The sequence below is a fragment of the Paramisgurnus dabryanus genome, chromosome 18, assembly GCF_030506205.2.
Source record: "Paramisgurnus dabryanus chromosome 18, PD_genome_1.1, whole genome shotgun sequence".
Lineage (NCBI taxonomy): Eukaryota > Metazoa > Chordata > Actinopteri > Cypriniformes > Cobitidae > Paramisgurnus > Paramisgurnus dabryanus.
The window spans coordinates 3,608,415-3,634,765 of record NC_133354.1 but is presented as its reverse complement, the minus strand read 5'-3'; the positions used below and the strand labels follow the sequence as shown (position 1 = coordinate 3,634,765).

The 26,351-nt window shown below is 36.3% G+C and overlaps 2 protein-coding genes across 3 annotated transcripts; both read left to right on the top strand.

Moving 5' to 3' along the window:
- The first annotated feature begins 517 nt into the window (after positions 1–517).
- On the top strand, positions 518–19,491 carry prodha (proline dehydrogenase (oxidase) 1a). Of its 2 annotated transcripts, XM_065243848.2 has the most exons (15): positions 519–947; positions 1,164–1,372; positions 4,059–4,093; positions 5,319–5,354; positions 6,015–6,164; positions 6,249–6,313; positions 6,397–6,513; positions 7,918–7,997; positions 8,930–9,011; positions 9,093–9,185; positions 13,822–13,968; positions 14,362–14,537; positions 17,253–17,351; positions 17,448–17,536; positions 17,736–19,491. In XM_065243848.2, exons 1-15 carry the CDS (start codon positions 624–626, stop codon positions 17,924–17,926), a joined length of 1,893 nt encoding a protein of 630 aa, XP_065099920.1. In that variant the 5' UTR covers positions 519–623; the 3' UTR covers positions 17,927–19,491. The 2 variants fall into 2 exon arrangements, with proteins under 2 accessions (XP_065099921.1, XP_065099920.1); XM_065243849.2 differs by lacking the exon at positions 5,319–5,354 and having other exon boundaries at positions 518–947.
- A 1,385-nt stretch (positions 19,492–20,876) lies between these two features.
- Positions 20,877–25,977, top strand: rexo4 (REX4 homolog, 3'-5' exonuclease). Its single transcript, XM_065243850.2, has 8 exons — positions 20,877–21,440; positions 21,531–21,850; positions 23,957–24,109; positions 24,209–24,402; positions 24,507–24,595; positions 25,237–25,311; positions 25,409–25,483; positions 25,635–25,977. Exons 1-8 carry the CDS (start codon positions 21,231–21,233, stop codon positions 25,773–25,775), a joined length of 1,257 nt encoding a protein of 418 aa, XP_065099922.1. The 5' UTR covers positions 20,877–21,230; the 3' UTR covers positions 25,776–25,977.
- The last annotated feature ends 374 nt before the right edge of the window (positions 25,978–26,351 follow it).

The following is a 26,351-nucleotide window of genomic DNA, read 5'->3' as shown; positions in this document are numbered from 1 at the left end:
ACCTTGTCACATTTTTGGCATCACAAGTGGAAACAGTCTCTGGTTACTTTCTTCCTCATTGGTCAGATCTGGCCAAGGCCCACAGCTTGATTGGTTAGAAAAGAGGCACAACATCCCTCCTTTATAGAAAGCAGTCACATGAGTTGGATAAAATCCCAGTTTGTTGCGCAATGTACAGCCTAGCAATGAATGAATTAGGTCATGTGTTTTAAATTAGTTAATAATATAATATAATAATAAAGCCACACTAGTAAATTAATATAATCTTGTTTAATTAATCTATCTATAAAAATAGTTTACATGCACAGGTATTATGTATATTAAAGAAACACGAGGCTATTATAAGGATTTCTGATGGCAATATTTTTGGTTTGCCAACAAACCGAGGCTACAAAGTAGCCTTCAGTACACCCATCCCTACATGTAATGACGCAATAAGATTCACTGCGATGCGTCACGGCGCAGTGGCCAATCATCTCCCAGAACGCCGAATTAATTTGCATCCTCTTTTAAGCGCGATTTAACGCCTCTCGAGAAGTTTCCGTCTCATTTCCTTACGAGTCCGGCGCGAGAGCATCCATCACTATCTTCAACAAAGCAGAGTCTACCAAAGCTTCACAAAAATGCCTTACTCTAAAGTGATGCCGGCTCTGGCCAGAGCAAAACCTGATAAATTATTCGGAATGAGATTGCGCTCCACGGTCGCGTCCACGCAGCGCAAGGAGCTGAAATCAGAAGACGCGCAGCTGGATTCCTCGTGCGCTTTAGTGGAGACTCGGGATGTCATCAACGGAGCCAAAGCGCACAGAAGCAGCCAGCCGAAGATCTCCATCGATTTTGACAACACACAAGAAGCGTACAAAAGTAAAGACACACTTGAGCTGTTCAGAAGTCTGCTGGTATTTAAACTATGCTCTGTTGACTTCCTGGTCGATAAAAACAAAGAGGTGAGATATTTGTAAGAATTGTGACATACATATGAAGTGAGTTCAAAAGTTACCCATGTGAGGTAATTTATGCACATTTATGCACAATAACTCTGGATAGATTAAAGTTTAGCATTACATACTTATTCTGTATTAATATTTTCATATAATATTAATATAATATAATAAAAAATCTGGTTTAATTTACATTACACCTCTCCCTGTCTCCATCCACAGCTGATGTTTCTAAGTAAGAAGGTTCTTGGTCAGCGGCTTTTCGAGAAACTGATGAAGATGACTTTCTACGGCCAGTTTGTGGCAGGCGAGGACCAGGACACCATCAAGCCCTTGATCGAGAAGAACCAAGCGTTTGGGGTCGGCTCGGTTCTGGACTACAGCGTAGAGGAAGATCTGACCCAGGAGGAAGCTGAGAAGAAAGAGATGGAGTGAGTATGACTCTTAGGATTTGATTCCCAAAATTGAAATAGATACGCTTACAACATTTACAAGACTCAAAAATCGTAAATGTTACACCAGCAGAACAAAAATCGGTTCTTTAAAAAGACCAGACCCAGCCGGCATTTCAACATTGAATCAACGTTGAATTACCTTTTGATTTTGCAAATTAAATCAACGTTGAACAAACAACTGATATTATTTCAACCAAATTTCAATGTTGCTTTTTATGCATTTTATAAAAATTTTGCAACCGTTTAGCATTAACTGTTGTAACGTTGTTTTAACATTGAACAAGAACTGACATTATTTCAACCATATTTCAACGTTGAAGGTCAGTCATATGCCTGCTGGGGATTCTTTCATCTATAATGCATGGATGTTATATGGTCTCTTTAAATAATTTCTAAACTGATGTTTCACTATATTTATTGCATAACAACATGTCACATTCTTGGCTGCAAAAGTTTCTGATTACCTTCATCCTCATTGGTTGGTTTTGGCCAGTGCCTACTGTTTATTCCCACCGTCATAGAAAGCAGTCACGTGAGTTTGAGCGAGGATGCCAAGCGTATTGAGTAACCACTGCAAATGAGAGATACCAACGCCCAAACAAAGTCTTTCACATGGGTTAATTTCTTTATTTTAGACAGCTTAACAGAACAAAAAACAAGTTCTTCTCAGAATTCGTCAAAGCTTGTTTGGGACATTAAAGCTTAGCTCATTTCATCTGTGCTCTCCAGTACAGATGTATCGTTTTGTTTAAGTTAAGGCACCATGTGAATGTTACATAATGTGTTTTGAAGAAGATGAGACTTCATACCTTACAAAAAACATTACTGGTGTGCACGGTGTGAGGCAAAACAATAGCAGTAATATATGTTAGATAAAAGATACGTCAGTGCAAGATAAATTAAATTAAGGCAGCTCAAACATGCATTTTAGTCTGCGACTATGATAAGCCCAGTCCGGGAAACCACTGCTATGTCGCTGTGTTTTTTTTCTTGAATGGACATAATAACATTTAGACAGATCCCTCACAAAAAAAAAAGAAAATACTATATCAAGTTGTTGCAAGTAATATGTGACCCTGAATTACAAAACCAGCCGTAAGGATCAATTTGCAATAAATCTGAATAAATAAGCTTTTAATCGGTGTATGGTTTGTTTGTTAGGATATTATAGGATGACAATATTTGGCAGAGATACAACTATTAAAAAAATCTGTAATCTGAGGGTGCAAAAAATTAAAATATTGAGAAAACTCCATTAAAGTTGTCCAAATGAAATCCTTAGCAACATATATTACTAATATATTTTTGATATATTTGTGGTAAGAAGTTTACAAAATATCTTCATGGAACATGATCTTTACTTAATACAAAGCATAAAATGACTTTTGGTTTTGTTTTTCGTACAAATATCTAAAAATTCCTAAATCAGGATGTGTTTTCTTGATAAGCAAAATTACCTGAGAAAATAAGTCTAGTTTTTAGCCAAAAAATATACAATTTAAGTGAATTTGTGCTTTAAACAAGCAAAGAATCTGCCAATGGGGTAAGAAAAATTTTCTTGAATTAAGTCTTTAAGAAAAAAGTGAAAGATTTTTTTCTTATCCCATTGGCAGTTTTTTTCTTGTTTTAAGCACAATTTCACTTACATTTTATGTTTTTGTCTAAAAACCTACCCAGTCTCATGTTGATGCGTATATAAAAAGCACGAAGTGTGAAAACTCGTGCAATACACATGCCAAATTCCAATTTGGCATGCATATGATACGCCAGTTCTTCCCGTTCACTTAAAACGGCATTATTTTTTGTCGTTTTATGTATTTGTTTCTCAAATTTGTTTCTCAAAGTTTTTTTTACCATTTTCACTTAGGCAGGACTGCCGTATGCACGCCAAATTGGAATGTGCCGTATGTATTTCACATTTTGTGCTATTTATACGCATCTACGTGAGATTGGGTCGCTAAAACTAGACTTCTTTTCTTAGGTTATTTTGCTCATCAAGAACATACATCTTGATTTAAGAATTTTTAGATATTTGTACTGAAAATATGACAAAAATACTTTAATTTTCTTTGTGCTTAAAATCATTTTTTGCAGTGTATCCTTATAATTTTTGGCATAAAAATCCACCATTTTGACCCATACAATGTATTGTTGCCTACTGCTACAAATAAACCCGTGTGACTTAGGACTGGTGGTCCATGATTCACATGCTGTATTTGCAATATTAAAATAGTTCATATGTATCGAGGTTGTCTTTGAGCATGCACACCTCTCTCTCTCTTGTGCTTGTGTTAAAGTTTGCACGCTTCAGGCCAAACATCATGTTTGAAGGTCTGAAAGATCAGGTCGGGTACCTTTCATACTGACGTCATTCGTACGTGCAGTTCTGAAATTCTTTTTTTTTGAATATTCAGGCACATCCAAGTTTCAACACTTATCTTGAATTGATTCTGTATTTGTTGAACTTTGACTGTGTTGACCTTATGTTGCAAAGTGAATGACGCACTGCAAAATCAGACCTGTGCCAGTGCGTATGTCAGTCTGAACATCGTGTCACTGGTTTGTGGTTTAATGGTTCCAGGTGAATTTGTCACTTCTTAAATTAGAACCAAACGTTCTGTGTGTCAGTAGCAGTGTATTAAGATTTTGATTTATTTTTCAGCTCGTGTGTCTCTGAAGCTGAGAAAGAGAATCATGGTGAGTAAATCATTTGTGCATTTCCATTTATCCACTTGCCGACCAGTGCTTTCAGTGTGGATATTTGATCTGCACGCGTGTTCTTGCATATCAAACCCACCTTCCAAGAACATTGAAACATAATCCGTTAAAAGTTCACAACTCACAGAGCAAGTTGTACTAAAAATGTTTTTAATATTACAATGCAGAGATTTTAATTTAATGATATTTAAAGAGTAAAAATGTTCAAATAGTCAGTGGCGGACGATGACTTCTTTTTCGAGGGCGCATGATGTGAAGCTCGTCATAACATGTATGAAGTCTGTCATGTGTGTGGTTCATCATTTCAAAATATGTGTTTGGTGCGTCAAGTGAACATATGTGCATCATGTGTCTCGCACACACGCGCCTTAAGGGTTTATGATAAAAGAGGCGCTTGCGTTTGCCAGATACTTGTATAATCTCATGCATAATCAGATTTTACTTTTAAGTCTTGTGAGTATTTCTCTTTTATCATAAACAGTTTCGACGTGTGTGCAGCAGGCACTTATTTTGAGAAAACATGTGATGCACATGGTTCACATGACGTAACAAACAGATATTTTGAAAACATGAGCAACACACATGACACTACAAACACATATTTAGAATTTGCGCCCTCGGAAGAGCAGTCACCAGCCGTCACTGAAAGTAGGGCTGTCCAAAGATTAATCGCGATTAATCGCATACAAAATAAAAGTTAGTGTTTGCCTAATATATTTGTGTGTGTATTGCATGTAATTATTAAGTATTTAATATTTAATAAAATATATCATTTAATAAAATGTCAATCTAAAAGATTTATATATATGCAAATGTTTCGTACATATATATGTGTATATGTATGTTTATATGTATGTATGTATGGATGTATGTATGTATATAATGCAAAAACACACTTTTATTTTGTATGCAATTAATCATTTGACAGCCCTAGTTAAAAGCAAAGGATACGACTTTTGGACTAGAAAGAAATATCTGACCCATGTGAAAAATATTTTGTTTGTGATTTGCTGTTTATATAATCATCCTACATAATATAAAGGAAATAAATTTACTGTGAAAATATAACTTTTGATATATTTATTATTGATGTATTATTATATCACATATAATTGTATTAATTTATTAATTTTCATACTACTCAAAAGCACACATTTTATTTTTTATTTAAAAATAATTAATAAAAGATTGTTTTTGTTTTCAGTGGAAACCAGCATTTACACGGCTCAGGATACTAAGAGTATTGTTTTAAATTTAATTTTAATTTATGGTGTCAAATTTGGTTTCTGTTGGAGGGGTGTTTTGGTGTTTAGTGGTTGTTTTTGGGTTTGGTTTTGATCTGCTTTGCCTTTGGGATAGTGCCGTGTGAGCACATGTTGTCCATGTGTTTGAAGCTGAAATAGACTGATGTATGTGCGTCTTGTGTTTCGTCACTCGTTTAGACTGGTTAAAGCTGGTTTACCCGTGGGTTCTCCTGGTGAAGGGGCTGAATTTAACTTTGCAAGCTCATATAAGGTGTATTCTGTAAATAACTCTTCCTCTATAAGGTGTTATAAAAGTTAGCATTTTGCTTAAAACAATCGGGTATTAATGCTGTCAATATTTTTCTCATTCACTATACTGGTTTGGTGGGAAAGATGTAACATGTATACAAGTAAAATGTGCTTCCTTCGTTCTAATAACAAGACTTAGTTAAAATCATGTCAGATGTTGTCATGTTGAGACTCGTACGTTTCGTGAGAAGAAAAGTTCATTATCCCAAATTATTTGACAGCTTTTTGCATAATGTTGTGATCAGGTCCCAAGGATCTGAAAATATGTAACATTTTACAAATGCCTTTTTAATTTGACTTGTAAACTAAGTTGAACTTTGATCTTATTGTCTAAAACCGATATTCAGGTATGGATCATCGTGAGAAGAAGTACAAAGCTCATCGTCAGTTTGGAGATCGACGTGGAGGGGTGATCAGCGCTCGGACGTATTTCTATGCAGATGAGGCCAAATGTGATCATCACATGGAAACCTTCATCAACTGTATTAAAGCTTCGGGTGAGCTGATTTGCCAGTGATATGACATATTCAAATGTCTGATCTTGCATAATTTTTGACATCGTCTATGCTGGTGTGTTGCAGCGGGAAGTTCGGTCGATGGATTTTCTGCCATTAAGATGACCGCGTTGGGACGACCGCAATTCCTGGTAAATAAGAAACTTGCTCCTTGCTATTGTTTTTGGATTAGATCTCAGCTCCAAGTTTTATTTTGTTTCGTTTTCTCCTAAAGCTTCAGTTCTCAGAGGTTCTGGTGAAGTGGAGAAGGTTCTTCAATCTGTTAGCAGCACATCAGGGGTTGGATGGGATGGCTTTACTGGAACAGAAACTGGAATTGGAAAAACTGCAGGTTTGGCATCTTCAGGGTCTTTTACAGTATAACAATTGGCCACATCCACACAAAAGCAGAGCTTTCCCTATCCAAACGTTTTTTCCCTCGTATTACAAAAAAGTATGTTAAACGGTTTTGTCTCAAGAAATATCTGCATACACGAAACCACTGAAACCGACTCAAATCGAAATTCTGCAGCAGAGATGCACTAAAAACGGAGAAGACGACTTGGAGCATGGACATAAATCTCTTAAAGTTGTTGTCCATGTAATCTGCCTTTTTGTTGTTGTTGCTGTCACATGACGTAGCGGTGTCTGACTAGTGTCGAGAAGTGGGTTGATGAGATCATCGTATCAGAAATATATCTGATATATTTATCAATAAATATTCTGAAGGATAATAATAATAAATGTGATTGAATTCGAAAATATGAGTAACCGAAAGAAAATTTTAATTTTACGAGACTAAAGGGGATCGCACACCGGCTGCGCCGCTCAGCGCAGCTCAGCGCCGCGCCGTTCTAAAAAAAACGAACACATTGTTTTCTATGAGTATACACATACCGGCACCGCTAGGTGGCGCCTGTCCGCGCCGCACAGCTGTGACTGAAGGAAATCGCACACCAGCCGCGCAGCTCAGCGTCGCGTCGCGTCTAGGACAACTCGGAGGTATTGTAAACCGGAAGTGCACATTAAATAGCGTGAGCTTCGACAGATAGCATCTACTTCAAAATGCAAAATATACGTTAGCAGCCAATGTTAATCGTTAATGATTTGGGAAAAATATGATGTTATTTAATGTTAAACTATGTGTGTGGCGCGACAGGGATTTGAGCAACTCCCTGAGTCACAGCTGGGCGGCGCGGACAGGCCCCACTTGGCGGCGCCGGTGTGCGTATATTCATAGAAAACAATGTGTTCGATTTTTTTTTTTTTTTTTAGAACGGCGCGGCGCTGAGCGGTGTGGCTGGTGTGCGATCCCCTTCAGGAAGTTGCTCAAATCCCTGTCGCGCCACACAGCGCCACTCACATAGTTTAACATTAAATAACATCCTATTTGTCCCAAATCATTAACGATAAACATTGGCTGCTAACATATATTTTGCATTTTGAAGTAGACGCTATCTGACGAAGCTCGAGCTATTTAATGTGCACTTCCGGTTTACAATACCTCCAAATTGTCCTAGACGCGACGCTGAGCTGCGCGGCCGGTGTGCGATCCCCTTAAGAGTCTAAAAAAATGCTGGGTTATTTTTTAGCCCAGCGTTCGGTCAAAAAGGGTTGTGATTTAGCCTATGCTGGGTTGTTTCAACCTATTGTTTGGTCAAATATAAACATTTTCTGGGTATTTTTTGTGTATTATGCATTATAAATTGTTTGTCTATATTGTTAAGATGAAGCTCTTTCTGTGTTTCACCTGTAGGACAGTTTGATCAAACTGGGAGTTGGCGCTAAACCAGACATTGAGAACTGGTTTACTGGAGAGAAACTGGGCTCATCTGGGTAAAACTCTTTTGGTGTCATTTAACTCTTTCCAAAGTTGCCAGCCAGCGGCAGCATTTTAGCCAGCTTTATGATTTTCACAAAGGTTCAATGTTTTTCAGAAAATCTTCTTCTTTAAATATATAAACATACTATATATCAAATGAAAGAACAGACCCTCTGCTTTCAAAAAAAGGTTCATCCTATCTTTATTAGTTCTCTTTTGATCATCTCTCAAATATGGGTAGGTTTTAAAAAAAAATAAAAAAAATTGACCAAAAAACCGAGATAATTACATTTGTGTAGAGCACTTTTGTTAGTGATCAGATTTAGAGCGATGATCAAAACATACACAGAGTTTTTACTGTTTTCAGTGTTTTATAAGTTGTGTAAGAGCACCACCTAGTGGATAATAGCGGAAATATGGATTGCCGTGAAAACTCGTCATTGGCAGGGAAGCGCTTTCTCTTAATTGACGAGATAACTCGTCAATAGCGGAGAAAGAGTTAAAGGTGCACCAAGTAATTTTTAGAAGGATCTTGAAAGAAATGCGATATAATCTACATAACTATATAATAAGTGGTGTATAAAGACCTTACATAATGAACTGTGTTGTTTTTATTACCTTAGAATGAGGCATTTTTATCTACATACACTGCGGGTCCCCTTACATGGAAGTCCCCATTTCGCACCACCATGTTTCTTCAAACTGCGTTTTGTCACTACGTTGTCTCAGACAATGATATCTTTGTTCTGTGGAGGCTACCGTAGCTTCTCTATGCGTTTTGAAGGAGGGCGCTGGGTGAGCTGTGGACTGAGCCTTTGGTTGCAATTCACAGGCTCACCGCTAGATGTCGCTAAAAATCTACACAGTGGAGCTTTAATCCAGGTTATTTACCAATATCACATCCTCATTCTTTTACAATTCATGTGGTTTTGTTCTGTTTCTGTAGAACCATTGATCTGCTGGACTGGAACAGTCTCATCAATGACACAACCATAATCTCCAACCTGCTCGTGGTGCCCAACATGGAGGTAATGGACTCACACATACTGTATAATGACGCATATCCCCGCTAATGTTCAGAACATAAAAAATCTCTGTGTACTCCTCAGACGGGTCACCTGGAGCCTCTGTTGAGTAAGTTCACTGATGAAGAGGAGAAGCAGATGAAGAGGATGCTACAGAGGATGGATGTTCTGGCCAAGGTACCACCAACAAAATATGGCACATAGCCAAATTTTCCTACCATATATGTTTAGTCCCCATAGTTCAGCAGCGTCAAACTAATTTTGTTGTTGTGACATAATCATTTGGTGGATTAAGAATAAGGCCAGTAGTTTTTTTATTTAAGTCTATTTTTCACTTTTTATTTCCCTGCCTGAATTCGTTTTTTTTCCCGCACATGTACAGTTCGCTTTAAACTTAGCAAAACTTCCTGCGTATTTCAGCCGTCTCTATTTCATTTTTGCAAACATTTTGTTCTGGAGAAGATTCTCAACAGGCTCAGGTTACAAGTGTCAAACTTCGAGTTATCTTACACCAGATAAGCAGAAAGCACACAGAGAAGCACAATGTGAGACAACATGATAATGAAAAAGTAAAAATACAAGGTTGCAATACAAGGTTGCACTGCCCACTACTACACCATCGGCTCCGACACATTATATAGATATTTTTCTTTAATCTTATTATATACTCTAGTCATTTATCTAAAGCATTGAAATCTGTCAATTCTGCAGTAATACATGTAATAAACTGAATTTCTGTTAAAAAAGATTATAAAAGCTTTTAGTTGCTGATATTATGTCTATAATAGTATATTTATTTAACTTTTCAAATAATTTTTTTAACAAGTTATCTAGTGCATGACTCTTTGTTTATGTTCTTAAAAGTATTACTCCACCTTCATAAAAAATCCTGATAAATTACTCACCGCCATGTCATCCAAGATGTTTATGTCTTTCTTTGTTCAGAAAAGAAGAAATGTTTTTTTTTTTTTTAGGAAAACATTTCAGGATTTTTCTCCATATAGTGGACTTTCCTCAACAGTTTACAGTTTCAATGCAGCTCTAAACGAACCCAACTGAGGCATAATGATACATTAACACGGGGCGAATGCGTTAACCCTTGATGGAAGGCTTGTCTGAAGCGTGGTCAACAGCCAATCACAGCGGCGGTAACACATGCTCCTGTCTTGCATAAACGTAATTGGCCGATCTGATTGGCTGACCCACGCGTTGCCACTTGAAAAGTTGAGAAACGCTGCTGCAAGCAACAGCAGTGACACGATGTTGATGGATCCACAATTCAGTTTGGCAAAGCATGACGTCACCCATTTAAAGTAAATGAGAAGCGTAAACGCTAAAGGTACGTCTGAATGTACCGTACGGGTCTTATCTAGCGAGACAATTCTCATTTTCGCCAAAAAAAGTATTTCATCTTGCACCGGCCGTGTGATACGCCAGCGTGACCTTACGTATTACCTACTCATGTGAAAAGGTTTTAAATATGTGAAATGCAAACTTGCGGATCATTTTAATGCGATAGTTTCCAAAAAATGAAAATAATGTCATTAATAACTCACCCTCAGGTCGTTCCAAACTCGTAAGACCTCTGTTCATCTTCAGAATACAGTTTAAGATGTTTTATATTTATTTTATATTTGAAAATCTGCGTACGAGACTAAAGTCACGTGACTGCAGTGACGCGGATGACGTACAACGTGGCTGACGTGTTATCTGGTGCGCCCCACCTTTTTTTTGCGCCGAGGAAGACACGCGCTGCAGGTTTGAAAAAAAACTTCACAAAAATATCTGAAGATAACACATTATCCGTGTCACTGCAGTCACGTGACTTTAGTCCCGCACCTGCACTTCACAACAGATGCAGAAGAGAAGACAATGCTGAATAAAGTTGTAAATATTCGCTATTTTTGGACCAAAATTTATTTTCGATGCTTCAACACATTCTAACTGACCCACTGATGTCACATGGACTACATTGATGATGTTTTTATTACCTTTCTGGACATGCACAGTATACCGTACATAGATTTTCAATAAAGGGTCAACAAGCTCTCGGACTAAATAAAAAACATCTTAGGACGGTTTCACATTTGGTGCGATTGCCTGGTCCGAACCCGAGTTCGATTGCTCCCCCCTCCCCATTCCCCCCATGGACTGTGTTCACATATTATTTTTGCATCCGAACCGCGGTACGCTTGCATCATCAAGCTGCAGCCGGCGCGTTCTCATGTTGCTTGGTAACCGCTGTAAACGAGAAGACGACAAGAGATGGGCTGCGTCCCAAACCGCATACTTCCATACTATATAGTAGGCGAAAAGCACTACTTCTCGTACTCTTTGCCTACTATATAGTATGGAAGTAGGCGATTTGGGACGCAGCGATGATTTCTGAATGCCTCCGCAAAAATTGACGTCGGCGGACAGCCCGTTGTCATCGAAACGACTTTAGTATGTTTGGGGCAGACAGACGAAAGTGCATTTCTGTATTATTTCTTTGAAAACAAAACCAAAGGTTTAAAAAAATAAGAACAAAACTCAAGCAAGGATTCTATGCATTTTGTTGTCAAGGTAAGTGCACGCACACAAACACACACGTCTGTTTTGGTGGGATATTCCATATAACGCCTGTTTCACACCGCATGCGTGAGCAACGCGTATGCGTAGCGTGAGCAGCGCGTGAGGAGAGCGTTTGCTGCGCGTGGCCATTGTACTTTCACACCGGCTGCGTTTGCAGTGCATACTGTGCAGTTTAAATAACAGTATAAAAATCTCAAGTTCACAATACTTTATTTTACATGCATTTATGAGCAAAACCTCTTTAAGACACTTTTTGAAGGTCAGTGTAATTTATATAACTGTGATTTGTTTAATCCACATTGTTTTCGTGCTGTTCTGGTCCATGTAAGTACAGATATAGACACAAAACACAACTATAGAAATAAAAAGCCCATGGCACATTATAAAATCTGTTTCTCTGAATTTTTACGATAAAATAAAGAATTCACTCAGTGATTGACAGCATATAGCAGTCGATCATGTTTCCCTTCAACAGTTTAAGCATAAGATTTAAATTTATAAATTAATCTATTTCTCTGAAGATTATTAAGATAGATGAGGACTCATTTGCTGGGCAGAAAGTGAATGAACGCAGTCTTCTGGCAACAGTGTGTTAATAATTCATTGCTTTCTTTTAAATTGCTCAAAGTCATGACTGTTTCAAACACACTTAGCTTCACATTCGTGATTTTATTGTAAAATTACCCTTTTTCGCGTCAATCCACGACCATTTAAACTATAAACAATGCCCTGTCACTTTAATTGAGCGTGAGCAGCGCAGCAAAAATAGAGCCGACGCCGAAACGATAGCAGCACTGCTGCTTCAGCAACGCTCCTGCCACGCAGGCACGCGCTGCTCACGCGTGCGGTGTACATGCTTTAACTTGTTAACATGGGCGCCGAAAAAAACACGCGCTGCTTACGCGCTGCTCACGCATGCGGTGTGAAACCGGCGTAATACGTAATTAACAGCGGTTCACTTCTGCGATTTGATACGATTGCGCTCACATTAGCAGCGAACCGATCTGGAGTTCACATGAAACGAACCCCAGACCACCCTTTTTAAGCGGACTCGAGTACGTTTCGCGGGTGTGCACCCGAGTTCGGAAGACAGCGTTCACATCATCCAAATGTTCCGAACTCTGATGTCAATCGAACCCGGGTGCGCACCAAAAGTGCTAATGTGAAAACGCCCTAAAACTGTTTTCTGAAGATGAACGGAGGTCTCACGAGTTTGGAATGACATGAGTCATTAATGATATTATTTTCATTTTTGGGTGAACTATCCCTTTAAACAATAAACTGACACGAAGACATTTATTAGTATAATTCCACATACAACAACGTCGGTCCTCTTTTTACACAGATGTTTATTTATTTATTTTTTTACATTTATTAGCTTTATTTGGTAACGTTCTTTTTTTATTATTTGATGCTCAAAACAAATGTACAAGTAACAAATAATGACAAATGATAACAACAACAAAAAAAGGATACAAAACAGAACAAACATGATGAAAATATAAATGAAATGTGTTGATCATTAATAGAAGAATTATAGGACATCAAAATAAAGGAGAATAATTACAGACAGACATCGTTTTTTTGATTGACATTTTGATTGAACTGAGGTATTTTGTTTCCCCCCACATATGTAAACACTGGAGTTTCGCATACATCATGCGTGACCTTTCAATGTGATTACGTAATATGTAAGGTCACGCTGGTGTGTCACACGGCTAGTGCAAGACCAGAAGCTGTATTTATTTTTTTGCGAAAATGACTATCATTTTGCTAGATGAGACCCTTATTCTTCGGTTGTGATCATTTAGAGCCATTTGAAGCTGCATTAAAACTGTACACTGTAGAAGTCCCCTATATGGAGAAAAATCCTGGAATGTTTTTCTAAAAAAATTATTTCTTCTCGACTGAACAAAGAACGACATAAACATCTTAAATGATCTAAAAAATTATCTAAAAATGTCAAAATATCATCTGTATGACTGACAAATCAGTAGTGGAAAGTACAGTTTTTTATTCAGGTCCTGTGTGTGTAGTTTTTTTTTGCCCCGGGGGATTTAACATTTTGTTTTTCTACTTGAAGTTTGATTGACTGCTGCTCTTTCTGTTATAGCCTCTGGTTTAATATCCTCTTTTGTGAGCAGGAACATTCCTTTGAGGATTACAGATGGTTGTGTAACTGTGTTTACTGAAGTGCACAATGCAGGGTATTGTATAATTGTATGTTTGTGTGTTCCAGCACGCTGTGGAGAACGGTGTGAGATTGATGGTGGACGCAGAGCAGACGTATTTCCAGCCAGCGATCAGCAGACTGACCCTGGAGATGCAAAGGATCTTTAATAGAGAAAAGCCCAACATCTTTAACACCTACCAGTGTTACCTTAAAGTGAGTCACGTGAACATGCACCTAAAACAATGCTACCGGGCCTAACACTCCTCGTGTGTTCTTCATGACGCCTGTGGTAAAGTCTCATTTGTGTTTTAAAGCCTGCTAATCGCCTGAAGAACTCTGATCCGCATCTACACGCCCAGGCCTCTCTATTCACGTCACAGTGTAAAGGATTATGAGTTTTGCGTTTTTGACATCTATGTCATACATTTATAACAGACTGAGTTATTTTTGAAACGTCGGTTCAGATTCAGGCACTATATCGCTTTTAAAATACAAATAAAGCTTGCATATGGCTTTTTAATGGCAGTAATTTTGTCTCAGTTTTGTTGCTCTAGTTTTGGATGATGGATCACATGACAATAAAAAACTGTGTGTTTGTGTGTGCAGGAGGCGTATGATAATGTGTCAGTAGACGTGGAGCTCTCGCGTCGGGAGGGCTGGTACTTTGGTGCCAAGCTGGTTCGTGGAGCGTACATGTATCAGGAGAGATCCCGCGCAGCAGAAATCGGTTACGAAGATCCCATCAACACTGATTATGAAGCCACCAACAGGATGTACCACAAGTATGCCCTCTTAAAATATATATGACAATCTTTGTCTCCTGCTCCAGTACTCATTGGGTCATAGTTTGCTCCTAAAATTTATATTAGATTTTACGTTAACACATTTGGCAGACTGTTTTATCCAAAGTGACCTACAGTACATTCAAGCTGTACATTTTATTTTTGTGTTTCCTGGGACTCGAACCCATGACCTTTGCATTGTCAATGCAATCGAATGCTATAAAATTTTCAAGTCATTTTAAATAGTATTTCTAAGTAATTTAGAGTAATATTTAAAAGTAATGTTGAGTAGTATTTATACATAATTTAAAGTAGTATTTATAAGTAATTTAAAGTAGTGTTTATACGTACTCTAAGGTAGTGTTTATACGTAATATTGAGTAGTGTTTAAACTTAATTTTGAGTAGTGTTTATATGTAATTTAAAGTAGTATTTAAAAGTAATTTAAAGTAGTGTTTATACGTAATTTAAGGTAGTGTTTATACGTAATTTTGAGTAGTATTATACGTAATATAAGTAGTATTTATAAGTAATTTAAAGTAGTGTTTATACGTAATTTAAGGTAGTGTTTATACGTCTTTTTGAGTAGTGTTTATACGTAATTTTGAGTAATGTTTAAAAGTTATTTTGAGTAGTGTTCATATGTAATTTAAAGTAGTATTTATAAGTATTTTAAGGTAATGTTTATAAATTTTTGAGTAGTGTTTATGTTATTTTGAGTAGTGTTTATGTTATTTTGAGTAGTGTTTATACGTAATTTTGAGTAGTGTTTATACGTAATTTTGAATAGTGTTTATACATAATTTTGAGTAGAGTTTATACGTAATTTTGAGTAGTGTTTATACATAATTTTGAATAGTGTTCATACGTAATTTAAATTAGTATTTTATAGTATGTTAAAACAGTTTTTATAAGTAGTTTAAGGTAGTGTTTATATGTAATTTTGAGTAGTGTTAATATGTAATTTTGAGTAGTGTTCATATGTAATTTAAAGTAGTATTTATAAGTATGTTAAAGTAGTATTTATAAGTAATTTAAGGTAGTGTTTATACATAATTTTGAGTTGTGCTTATATGTAATTTAAAGTGCATTTTATAAGTAATTTAAAGTATTATTTATAAGTAATTTAAAGTAGTGTTTATACGTAATTTTGAGTAGTGTTCATACGTAATTTAAAGCAGTATTTATAAGTTTGTTAAAATAGTATTTATAAGTACTTTAAGTAGAGTTTATACGTAATTTTAAGTAGTGTTTAAATGTAATTTTGAACAGTATTTATACATAATTTAAAGTAGTATTTATAAGTAATTAAAAAGTAATGTTTATACGTAATTTTGAGTAGTGTTAATACGTAATTTTGAGTAGTATTTTTACGTAATTTAAAGCGCATTTCTATGCGTAATTTTAACTCTTTCACCGCCAGCGTTTTTAAAAAAAGTTGCCAGCCAGCGCCAGCGTTTTTCATGATTTTCACCAAAGTTTAATGCCATCCAGAAAATGTTCTTCTTTAAATATATAAACATACAATATACCAAATGAAAGAACAGACCCTCTGCTTTCAAACAAAAAAACGGTTTCATCCTACCTTTAGTGGTTCTTTTGCAATCAGCTTTTGAATATGGGTAGGTTTTTGCAAAAACACCATATTTTGAGCAAAAAGCAGAGATAATTCCATTTTTATGACGGACTTTTCATAGAGATCCGATTCAGAGCGATCTTTAAAACAGACACGGACATGCAGCAGCTTGCCATAGAGCAATACTTCCGGTTTTAAAAAGTTGCAGAAGGGCGCCACCTGGTGGATAATAGCGGTATTGCGGAAAGACGGAAAATCTCGTCATTGGCGGGGAAGCGTTTTCTCTTAATTGACGAGATATCTCGTCAATGGCGGGGAAAGAGTTAAGAAGTGTTTATGCATAATTTTAAGTAGTGTTTATGTAATTTTAAGTAGTATTTATAAGTATCTTTGAGTAGTATTTATACGTTATTTTGAAATCATATTTATACGTAATTTAAAGTGCATTTTTATAAGTAATTTTGAGTAGTATTTACTATTTTTCCACTTCATTAAACACAGCAAATCTGTTTTTGCATTTCTTTGCTGATAAAACATTTGAAAAAAATCCACAATAAAAGCATTATACAAAAAAATAGATACATTTGCGTATTATTTAAATTTTTTACATGCATGCAAAGATGGATAAAATTTGCTGATTTAAAAATTAGAAATATTTCATATTAAAATGTACATATAAAAATTACCTTTTACATTACACATTTAATAGTCACATTATTAGCTATATTTACTTAGTTATTATCCTGTTAACAACATGATTAAGTTATGAGGACACAGATGTGCTACAAGCAGTTTCTCATGTGACTCCTGCAGACACTCTGTGATAACACAATGTACCATAAGATGGTGTTTTATTTTCTTAAGTCAAATGACTGCTGTCTTTAATAACAAACACGTGTGTGTGTGTGTCTGTGTGTGTAAGTGTGCTAAGCCTGTTTTTCGACATCTCTTATGTTACTAAGGTGGAAATATTAACACACAGACATACACACCTGTTTATGTACACTGCAAGGTCAAAGCTATTATGTAACAATTTTACAGGCAAAAAACAAAACAAGTATTTTGAGATTATATTTGTTTTTATCCTCTGTTATGATTAAAATTTTAAAGGTAAGATTGATCTTTTTTTTATCTGAAAGGTGTTTGGAATACGTGCTGGAAGAGATTCATCTCAATAAGGCGGCAAATGTCATGGTGGCATCTCATAATGAGGATACAGTCAAATTCACCCTAGAAAAGTGAGTCTAGAGCCGGCGGTATATGCACACACAAACACACACACGATGGATTGATGTTTGCTCAGTATCTGTGCTAATGTGTGTTTCTCTGTACAGGATGAATGAGATGGGTCTCTCTCCAACAGAGAATAAAGTTTACTTTGGGCAGCTGCTGGGAATGTGTGACCAGATCAGTTTTCCATTGGGTAAGTGGGAATAAAAAAAAAATGTGGCAATAACAGATGTTCATGTTTAATATGAAAAAAATACATAAATTCTCAAATATACCTATGCTTCTTACCCAAACTTTTATTTTCTGTATTTCTTGGTTTTCCAGCATGGTATTTAATAGGATAAAACTTTTGGTAACTTGAAAAATTTCTAAATAAGTCTGTGTTTTAACAGGTCAGGCAGGATTTCCGGTGTACAAGTACGTTCCTTACGGGCCGGTGAATGAGGTCATCCCTTACCTGTCACGCAGAGCGCAGGAGAACCGCGGCATCATGAAGGGTTCTCAGAGAGAACGAAGTCTGCTGTGGAAAGAACTCCAACGCAGACTCTTCAATGGACAACTGCTTTACAAACCTGTATACTAAACCAAACCAAACCCGTATTTAAATAACACAATATCTAAATCGGTACTTTAGAAACTCCAGTTTTTTAGCTTCAGAGGGCACAGATCACTAACCTGCTCTCGCATATTATTCAAAAACTGGAGAGGGACTAGTAAGTGCTAATCTGACCTGGCTTTTCCCAGTTTTCACTGCCAGTCTATTATTATGGTATACTCTCTGATGAACCCATCCACTACTGCATGTGATAAACAAAATGCACTGTAATTTATTGCCATAGTAGGTGAAGATTGACTACGTGAGACGATGTCCCCATTGGCAGACATTGTTAAGTGAATCCGAATGTTCTGGAGGACTATCGTGTAGGATTTGACTTATTTAACCGATTGGTTTGTGAAAGTGGGAATCTTATGATGTCATTGATCATACTTTTATCTTTACCCACCCACGAGGCATCGGTTTGCATCAGCAGAACAGAAATGTTGTCAGAGGCGGTGTTAGTTTTGTTGAAAGATAATGAATGCTACTGAATTCTGTTTAAAAAGACCTTGACATTTTGTGAGATGGTAAACGGGGTCGATTTTGAGTTCATGCCGTATTTAGATAAGATTTTAATCATTCCACTTTAACTTCACTAGAGGGCAGCGTAATAACAACTCTCAAGACTCTTGGCCTTAAATGTTGTCATTGGATATGTTGGCAGAGGGCTAGAAGGGATACAGGTACGGACAAATCTTGCAAGATGTTGGGTTTGGGGTTAGGATTAGGATGGAAACAGCACTCATCCAGGTGATATTTCACGAGATTTTGGCCATAACTGTATCCCTTCTAGCCACAACCGGTCATGTTCCGCATAGGATACTTGTGTTTTACTCATACTGTTTTTGCACAATGCATACAGTTTTCATTATGCAAGTTTGCTATGTTCCATCTATATGCCAAAATACACAATATGTAGCACAATGTTGTATACCACAATGCATTGTGATCAACCTTTCATTTCAAACATGTGATGAATGAACTGGAAAAATACTCTTTTTCTTTACATTATGTGACTGAACTGCCAAATGTTAAGACAGTTTATCACAACAATTGCAAAATTGCAGTATATATTGCAGTATATTTTTAGACGGTAGCACCAAATGAATGAAGGTTTCTTTTAAAAAAAGATTGTCTTTTATAATGTTTGTATATATAGACAGTAATACTTTATGTATAGTCTCTTTATGAATGAATTATGTTTAAACTTATCCACTCACCGGTTCAAAGCATTTTAGCACTGAATATTGTGAGACTTGTGGCTACTAATGTAAATTAGGTTGTTTTTTGCTTATTCACAAACAAAATGCTGCTTAAATGTAAGTTTTGGTTTGAGATGTTTAAGATTAAGTGTGTATGTGAATCTTTAAATTGTATGCGTTATTTACATATCTATTTTTACATGTAAATAATGCATAGTGACAGCGCACATTACTCTGGTCAGGGTAATTTTTGGCTGTTTTGCACTGTTTTAAACTTTCAACATGAAAATACAATATGGATGGCTGTATATAAAAAATGTTAATAAACATTATATTATTACAAAAGTTTGTGAGTGTAAGACTATCCACTGTTATCTTTGGCTTTTAATAAATTTAAACAAAAAGGAAACCCTGTTCTGGAGTATAAAAAGCGTGGTGATATTCACAAAAATTAAAAATAAGCCTGAAAGCACCGAACAACAAACACATTTGAATGTTAAAAAGAAACAACCTCAGAAACCAGAGTCACAGTGCAAAAAACTCTCAGAAACCAGCATTACAGTGCAAAAACTCTCAGAAACCAGCATCACAGTGCAAAAAACACTCAGAAACCAGCATTACAGTGCAAAAACTATCAAAAAAACAGCATCACGGTGCAAAAACTCTCGGAAACCAGCATCACAGCCCAATGGCCCTCATAAACCAGCATCACAATCCAAAAACTCTCATAAACCAGCATCACAGCCCAAAGCCCCTCATAAACCAGCATCACAGTGCAAAAACTCTCATAAACCAGCATCACAGTGCAAAATCTCTCAGAAACCAGCATCACAGTGCAAAATTTCTCATAAACCAGCATCACAGCCCAATGGCCCTCATAAACCAGCATCACAGTGCAAAATCTCTCAGAAACCAGCATCACAATCCAAAAACTCTTATAAACCTGCATCACAGCCCAAAGCCCCTCATAAACCAGCATCACAGTGCAAAAACTCTCAGAAACCAGCATCACAGTGCAAAAACTCTCAGAAACCAGCATCACGGTGGTGAATTTAATGAATGAGTGAATGCAAACAATAAACACTAATTGCAGAAAGACGGACAATAATTTTGGAGAAAACATTAACGCAACAATAAAAATAATGCAATATAAATATTATATTAATAATTGTTTACGTTTTATTAATAATCATTTTAAAAGAATGGTTACTGATAAAAGTTTTACAATAATTAAAGTTTAAGAATTATTGAAAGTATTAATAATGGTCACCTCGCGCACACGAACCTGATTGGACAACATTGGAATACATCACATCCGGTCGCCGTGTTGCATGCAGTGTAGTCCACAAAATTGTTAATCTGTTTCATCTGATGAAATAAAACATCTCCCTAGTTTCATATTATAAGGGTAATACCTTTCTACAAACACATTACTATTATTATTATTATTATAATTATAATTATATAAGTTTATGGCCGTTTCTCCATCCGAAGGCTGCAGCCTCCGGAGGTCACATTTGCAGGCTGCATACGTCATCAAGGCTGTCTTATTTTAGAATATCAACAATTATCAAGTTTACTAGTATTCTTAATTAACCGTAATCTGCTCATGACTTGTGAACGTAATACTCAGTTAACTTAAACCAGGCTTTATGACGTATTCAGCCTGGATATGCGACCTCCGAAGGCTGCTTCGGATTGAGAGGGGAACGATGTTTCACTGATTATTGTTTCTGTACGAACTACATCGGTGACGCACACTGCAGAAACTTCTACAAGCATGCTTGTCTCATGGTAACGTTACAGATAATTCTGACAGTTTTATTTGCGTTTAATATTTTTAAATTGATTCATTCTTACGAAGACATAAGTGGTTGTTGAATGTTTATTATTATCCGCGCTATTGTGCATTCCGTCATTTAACGTCGACATGTGACCGTACAAAACACATGTAAACAACTGGTTAATATCAACTGATGGGGACACCAAATGCATAAATCTTTATCGGCAGTGGGTTAGTGCTTAATGTAGTAAGAAACCTTGTACGACACTTTAGTATAGTGTTTTATTTCTTTGTGACTTGTAAGATGTCTAAAGTTAAATTAAAGAAACACGATGACTTTGTTAAGACTAATGGACCATCAAAGAATACTGGCAAGAAAAAGAAGCACTCTGGGAAGAAGGCTTTCTTTCCCTCCAAACCTCAGACTTCAAAAGAAACAAAACCTACAAAGATGAGCATCATGCCACCAACAGATGCACAAGAGTTTTCATGTAACTGGAAGAACTTGCTGCAGGTAAGAGATGTTTTTAATATGACAGCCATGTTGAATTTCTGTATGACATGCTGCTAAAAGATGATGATTCAGAATTTTTTTTTATTGCAGATTCTTGCTTCAAATCCTGATAATAAGCCTAAAAGCTCCACACAACCAAAAGATGTTAAAGGGAAACAAGCTCAGAAACCAGCATCTCAGTCCAAAGACTCAGAGAAACCAGTTAAACATTTGAATAAACCCATACAAACTGCCAAACCTGCTGCAGAGAGACATGAAAAAAACCGGAAAGATGAAGATCCAAGGAACGGAAAAGACTCAACAGGACACAAACAGTACAAAGCAGAGAAAAGGAAAAGAAAGGATGACGATAAAGAAAAGCCAATGAACAAGAAAAAGAAAGCAGATGAGGTGGAAAAGAAAAGCACAGAGTATGTTAATACTTCTTTACCTTTAAATACATTACTGCTGCGTTATTTTAAACGACTGTGACATTTTTGGAAAATGAGATAAGTCGTCTTTTTTCATTAAAACCTTTTAATTTTGTGTGTGAATTTTTAGGCGCTTTACAGTCCTGTCGAATTTTGTGATGATGTAGATCTTTATACTAACTTTGTCCTGTTGTGGCAAGTGGATGACACATCTGTGAAATGCAACAGTAAATCATATAAATATAAAGATCTTTTAAGTTCATTGCAAATATTCAAATGTATACAAATATGTAAGCAATATGGTACTGGAGGCTGTTGACCAATTAGAATCAAAGACTAGAACTAACAATTTTATTAAAACCCCTTATCTGGAGTTTATTTCAATATTTTGCATGTAAATTTTAATCTATTGCGACAAACTATTTATTGTTGGAAAAGTGTAACCATGGGTTCACACCAGCCGTGTTTGAGGCTTCAAATTTGCGTCTACCGCGTCTAGTTTGCCGCTTGAACATTTTGAATTTACTTGCTTCAATCGCCCATGAAATTTTATTCATCGAGACATTCACACGGAAATTCGTGTCATGGGAGGGGCTTCTGCGACTTCGCTCGCTTCCTGTAATCACGTCACTACTAGAGCAAGCTCCTGGTTGGTTAACGCGGCGCGTTTTTCCGCTAAGGTTCAAATTTTTCAATGCGCGCGTTTGATGCGGCAACTTTCAATTCACGCGAACGAGGTGAATTCGCGCCTACCACGCTAAAGGCTCAAGCAGTGGTGTGATTACAGGAAATGAGTGGAGGCAGAAAAACAAAACAACCATGGAAGACAATCATCATCGCTACACAAGACATCTTCATACTTTTACAGGAATTAAAAGAATCTTGTTTGGAAGAAATTGAGCGAGGAGGTCGAACAATCTGTTAGGTTTACTCAATTTGAGCTATATAAGCCTTGCCCATGATGCAAATTTACTCGTGAATGTCTCGAATGACTAGAATTTCACGAGCGGATGAAGCAAGTAACTCAAAATGTTTAAGTTGCCAACTAGGTGCTAATAGCGCGTTTTTGCCGCATCTGGTGTGAACCCACAGTTAGCAGTAATTTGTGACAGTAATTTATTAATTTGTGACAAGAGTATGCAGCAAAACGTTGACCTCTAGTGGCTGTTGTTGGTAAAAGCGTAACACAAACCTAATTTTTGTGATAATTTTATGTATAAAATATATTCTATTTTTGTTCATTATTTCAATTTATTACAATACATGTAAACTGCTATAAAAAAATATTTTTTTTACCTCCAGACACTTCTGTAAAAAACTTTAAAGTTTCGTCTTTAAAACAAGATTAAGATTAGGCTTCTAGACCCAAAGAAATGCCAGTTATATTAATTTGAAGGTGTACATCACCTTTTCACCACACCACTCAAAAAGGCGTTTTTAGTTAAGGTAATAAAAATTAGGGCTGAGAAAAAAAATTATTTTTATTTTATTTTTTTAATTTACATATAATATAGAATATATAAATAAGTATATATACACATGTAAATGTTTCTTAAATACATACATGAATGTGTGTGTATTTATATGTACATAATAATTACACACAGCACACACTCATATATTATGCCAAAAATTACTATTATTTTATATTAGGGCTGGGCAAAAAAATCGATTTTTCGATTAATCATTTTTTAAAACCTGGTCGATTCAGAAACGATTCTCAAAGAGCAGAATCGATTTTTTTTTTCTTTCATATTTATTTCTGCAAACATTGAACGAAAGATTAACGTTAATCGAATTATTAGTCTTCTTCACTAGATGACTAATTACCCACTTGTAATCTGCTGTTCACTGTTCTTTTTATTAATATAGTATTTGTATTAAATCTATATTCATCGAGTTGAATCGAGTATAAAAACCGGCCCAAGAACCGGAATCGAAAATTGAATCGAGAATCGAAATCGAATCGATTTGATAGCTTGTTAATTGAAATCGAATCGATCTGGAAAACCTGAATCGATACCCAGCCCTATTTTATATGCGATTAATCACGATTAATCTTTTCCCAGCCCTAATAAAAATCAATTTCTCTTTGTTTTCCATCAGGCCTGATATCTGGTTTGATGACGTTGATCCCGATGATATCGAGGCTGCCGTGGGGTCCGAGGCTGCTGACATCGTGCGCAAACGTAACGGTATGATAAAGAGCGACACCGAGAGCACAGAGAAAGCACTCGTGAAGGAACACGGGTTTGAGGGGTGAGAGAATTACTATTTGATGACCCTGTCTCATAGTAACTTTACAATGCCTCTGTTGGATGTAAACACTTTCCTCTTTTGTTGTCATGGTGATTTCAGGTTGACCCGTGCTGTTGCTATAGATTGTGAGATGGTGGGCGTCGGCCCTGACGGAGAGGAAAGCATTCTAGCACGAGTTTCTATTGTCAACCATTTTGGCAAATGCATCTATGATAAATACGTCAAACCCACAGAGAAGGTCACAGACTACAGGACGGATGTTAGTGGCATCAGACCGAATGACATCAAAAACGGTCAGGACAAACCTGATTAGTTTAGGTTTTCTCTTATACAGAGAAAAATAAATTAAGTGATGCTTGGATACAAACTGACTCTGACTTGATAATGTGTTTGGTAGGTGAGGACATCAGTACGGTACAGAAGGAAGTGGCTGAAATTATGAAAGGACGAATTTTAGTGGGACACGCCATACACAATGATTTAAAGGTACAGTGTTATTTGCAACTAGTAGAGCATTGTGTGAAAGCGACACTTCAGGTTTTTTTTTTTTTTTAAATATGCTCATTTTCCAGCTCCCCTAGGGTGAAAATGTTTACTTTTACAGTTTTGGAATCCATTCAGCCGATCTCCTGGTCTGGCGGTACCACTTCTAGCATAGCTTAGCACAATCCATTGAATCTGATTAGACCATTAGCATCGCACTCAAAAAATAACCAAAGAGTTTCAATATTTTTCCTATTTAAAATTTGACTCTTCTGTAGTTACATCGTGTACTAAGACCGACTGAAAATTAAAAGGCATGCTTTTTTTGGCCGATAGGCTAGGACTATACTCTCATTCTGGCGTAATAATCAAGGACTTTGCTGTCGTACCATGGCTGCAGGAGGCGTAGTGATATTACGCAGTGCCCTAAAAAAGTCCCCTTGGTTACTTTCAATAGCAAGGGGCTTTTTTCGGGAATAATATCATCAAATATCGAAACTCTTTGGTTATTTTTGAGTGCAATGCTAATGGTCTAATCGGATTCAATGGATTATGCTAAGCTATGCTAAAAGTGTTATCGTTTTAACCTCTTTTCATATCTGTCTGTATTTGATTTATTTCAAACACCTTTGTTTTATTTATAGATTTTGTTGTTGGATCATCCGAAGAAGATGATCAGAGACACGCAGAAATACAAACCGTTTAAGCAGAGGGTAAAGGTGAGTATTACCAAAATAGTTCATTTTACAATCCCCGAGAGTCGTAACTTCTGTATGTCAGCTGTGACTGATAGATTTGTCATTTGCTCTGTTTCAGAGTGGACGTCCTGCATTGAGAGTTTTATGCAAAGAGATTCTCAATGTTCAAGTACAGAAGGGTGAACATTCATCAGTAAGTGTCCCTAACAAATGAAATAAAATGACCCTTTCTTTATGTTATTTAGGATATAATGGCACTCTACCATTGCAAAGTACACCTCAGTACAGCTCACTTTTAGTTCCTGTTTTTTTTTGTTCCAAGATGTTCTGTGTGTGCTTTACAGGTTCAAGATGCTCAGGCTACCATGAGGTTGTATACTTTAGTAAAGAAGCAGTGGGAGGCAGAGCTAAAAGCCAGCAGATCTTTGGGTAAAGAGCCAAAAACTCCACGGAAACCCAAAGCCCCTAAAGCAAAAAACAAGTGATCTCATGCAAAAAAGAGACTTGTAATCTTCACATATATAAACATATATTTGTTATATGTCTTCATGGTGCCTGTTTATTCGTAATCTCAGTTTATAATCCTATTCAAATGCTGTTTCACTGATTTGCCTGAATTGTTCATCTAATTGAATTTTAGACACTTTGTGCTCTTTGAGAAATCTTATAAATCTTATAAAATATAAACTGTGTGCTGTTGTGTCATTGTTTCAAAGCATTGTTTATACTGTGTTGGTCTATAATGGTTGTTTAGACACACAAAGTCAGTTTGAGAGTTTGACAAGTGAACCTTTTTATTTTGGGTAATATAAATGTTACAGTCTTGTTTAAAATGAGTTGACTTCTAACTAATCATTGACGTTGACCACAATGTCTGAATTGATATTAAACAACATTTGAAGCGCTTGAATCAATTTGAATTAATATTAAACTGCATCTAAACCCTTGTTTTTACGTTACAAGATGTCTTATTTATTATAAAAGTAGAAAGATTTGTATTCTTAAATGTTTCTAATCCAATGAAATATCACTACACAACTTTGGAGGCCGACTATTAAATT

Coding starts and splice junctions, on each gene's coding strand:
- rexo4 (XM_065243850.2), top strand. CDS start 21,231: ATGTCTAAAGTTAAATTAAAGAAACACGATGACTTTGTTAAGACTAAT. Junction 24,596..25,236: donor CCATACACAATGATTTAAAG/GTACAGTGTTAT, acceptor TTTTATTTATAG/ATTTTGTTGTTGGATCATCC. Junction 25,484..25,634: donor AGAAGGGTGAACATTCATCA/GTAAGTGTCCCT, acceptor TGTGCTTTACAG/GTTCAAGATGCTCAGGCTAC.
- prodha (XM_065243848.2), top strand. CDS start 624: ATGCCTTACTCTAAAGTGATGCCGGCTCTGGCCAGAGCAAAACCTGAT. Junction 7,998..8,929: donor GAGAAACTGGGCTCATCTGG/GTAAAACTCTTT, acceptor CTGTTTCTGTAG/AACCATTGATCTGCTGGACT. Junction 9,186..13,821: donor GGATGGATGTTCTGGCCAAG/GTACCACCAACA, acceptor TGTGTGTTCCAG/CACGCTGTGGAGAACGGTGT.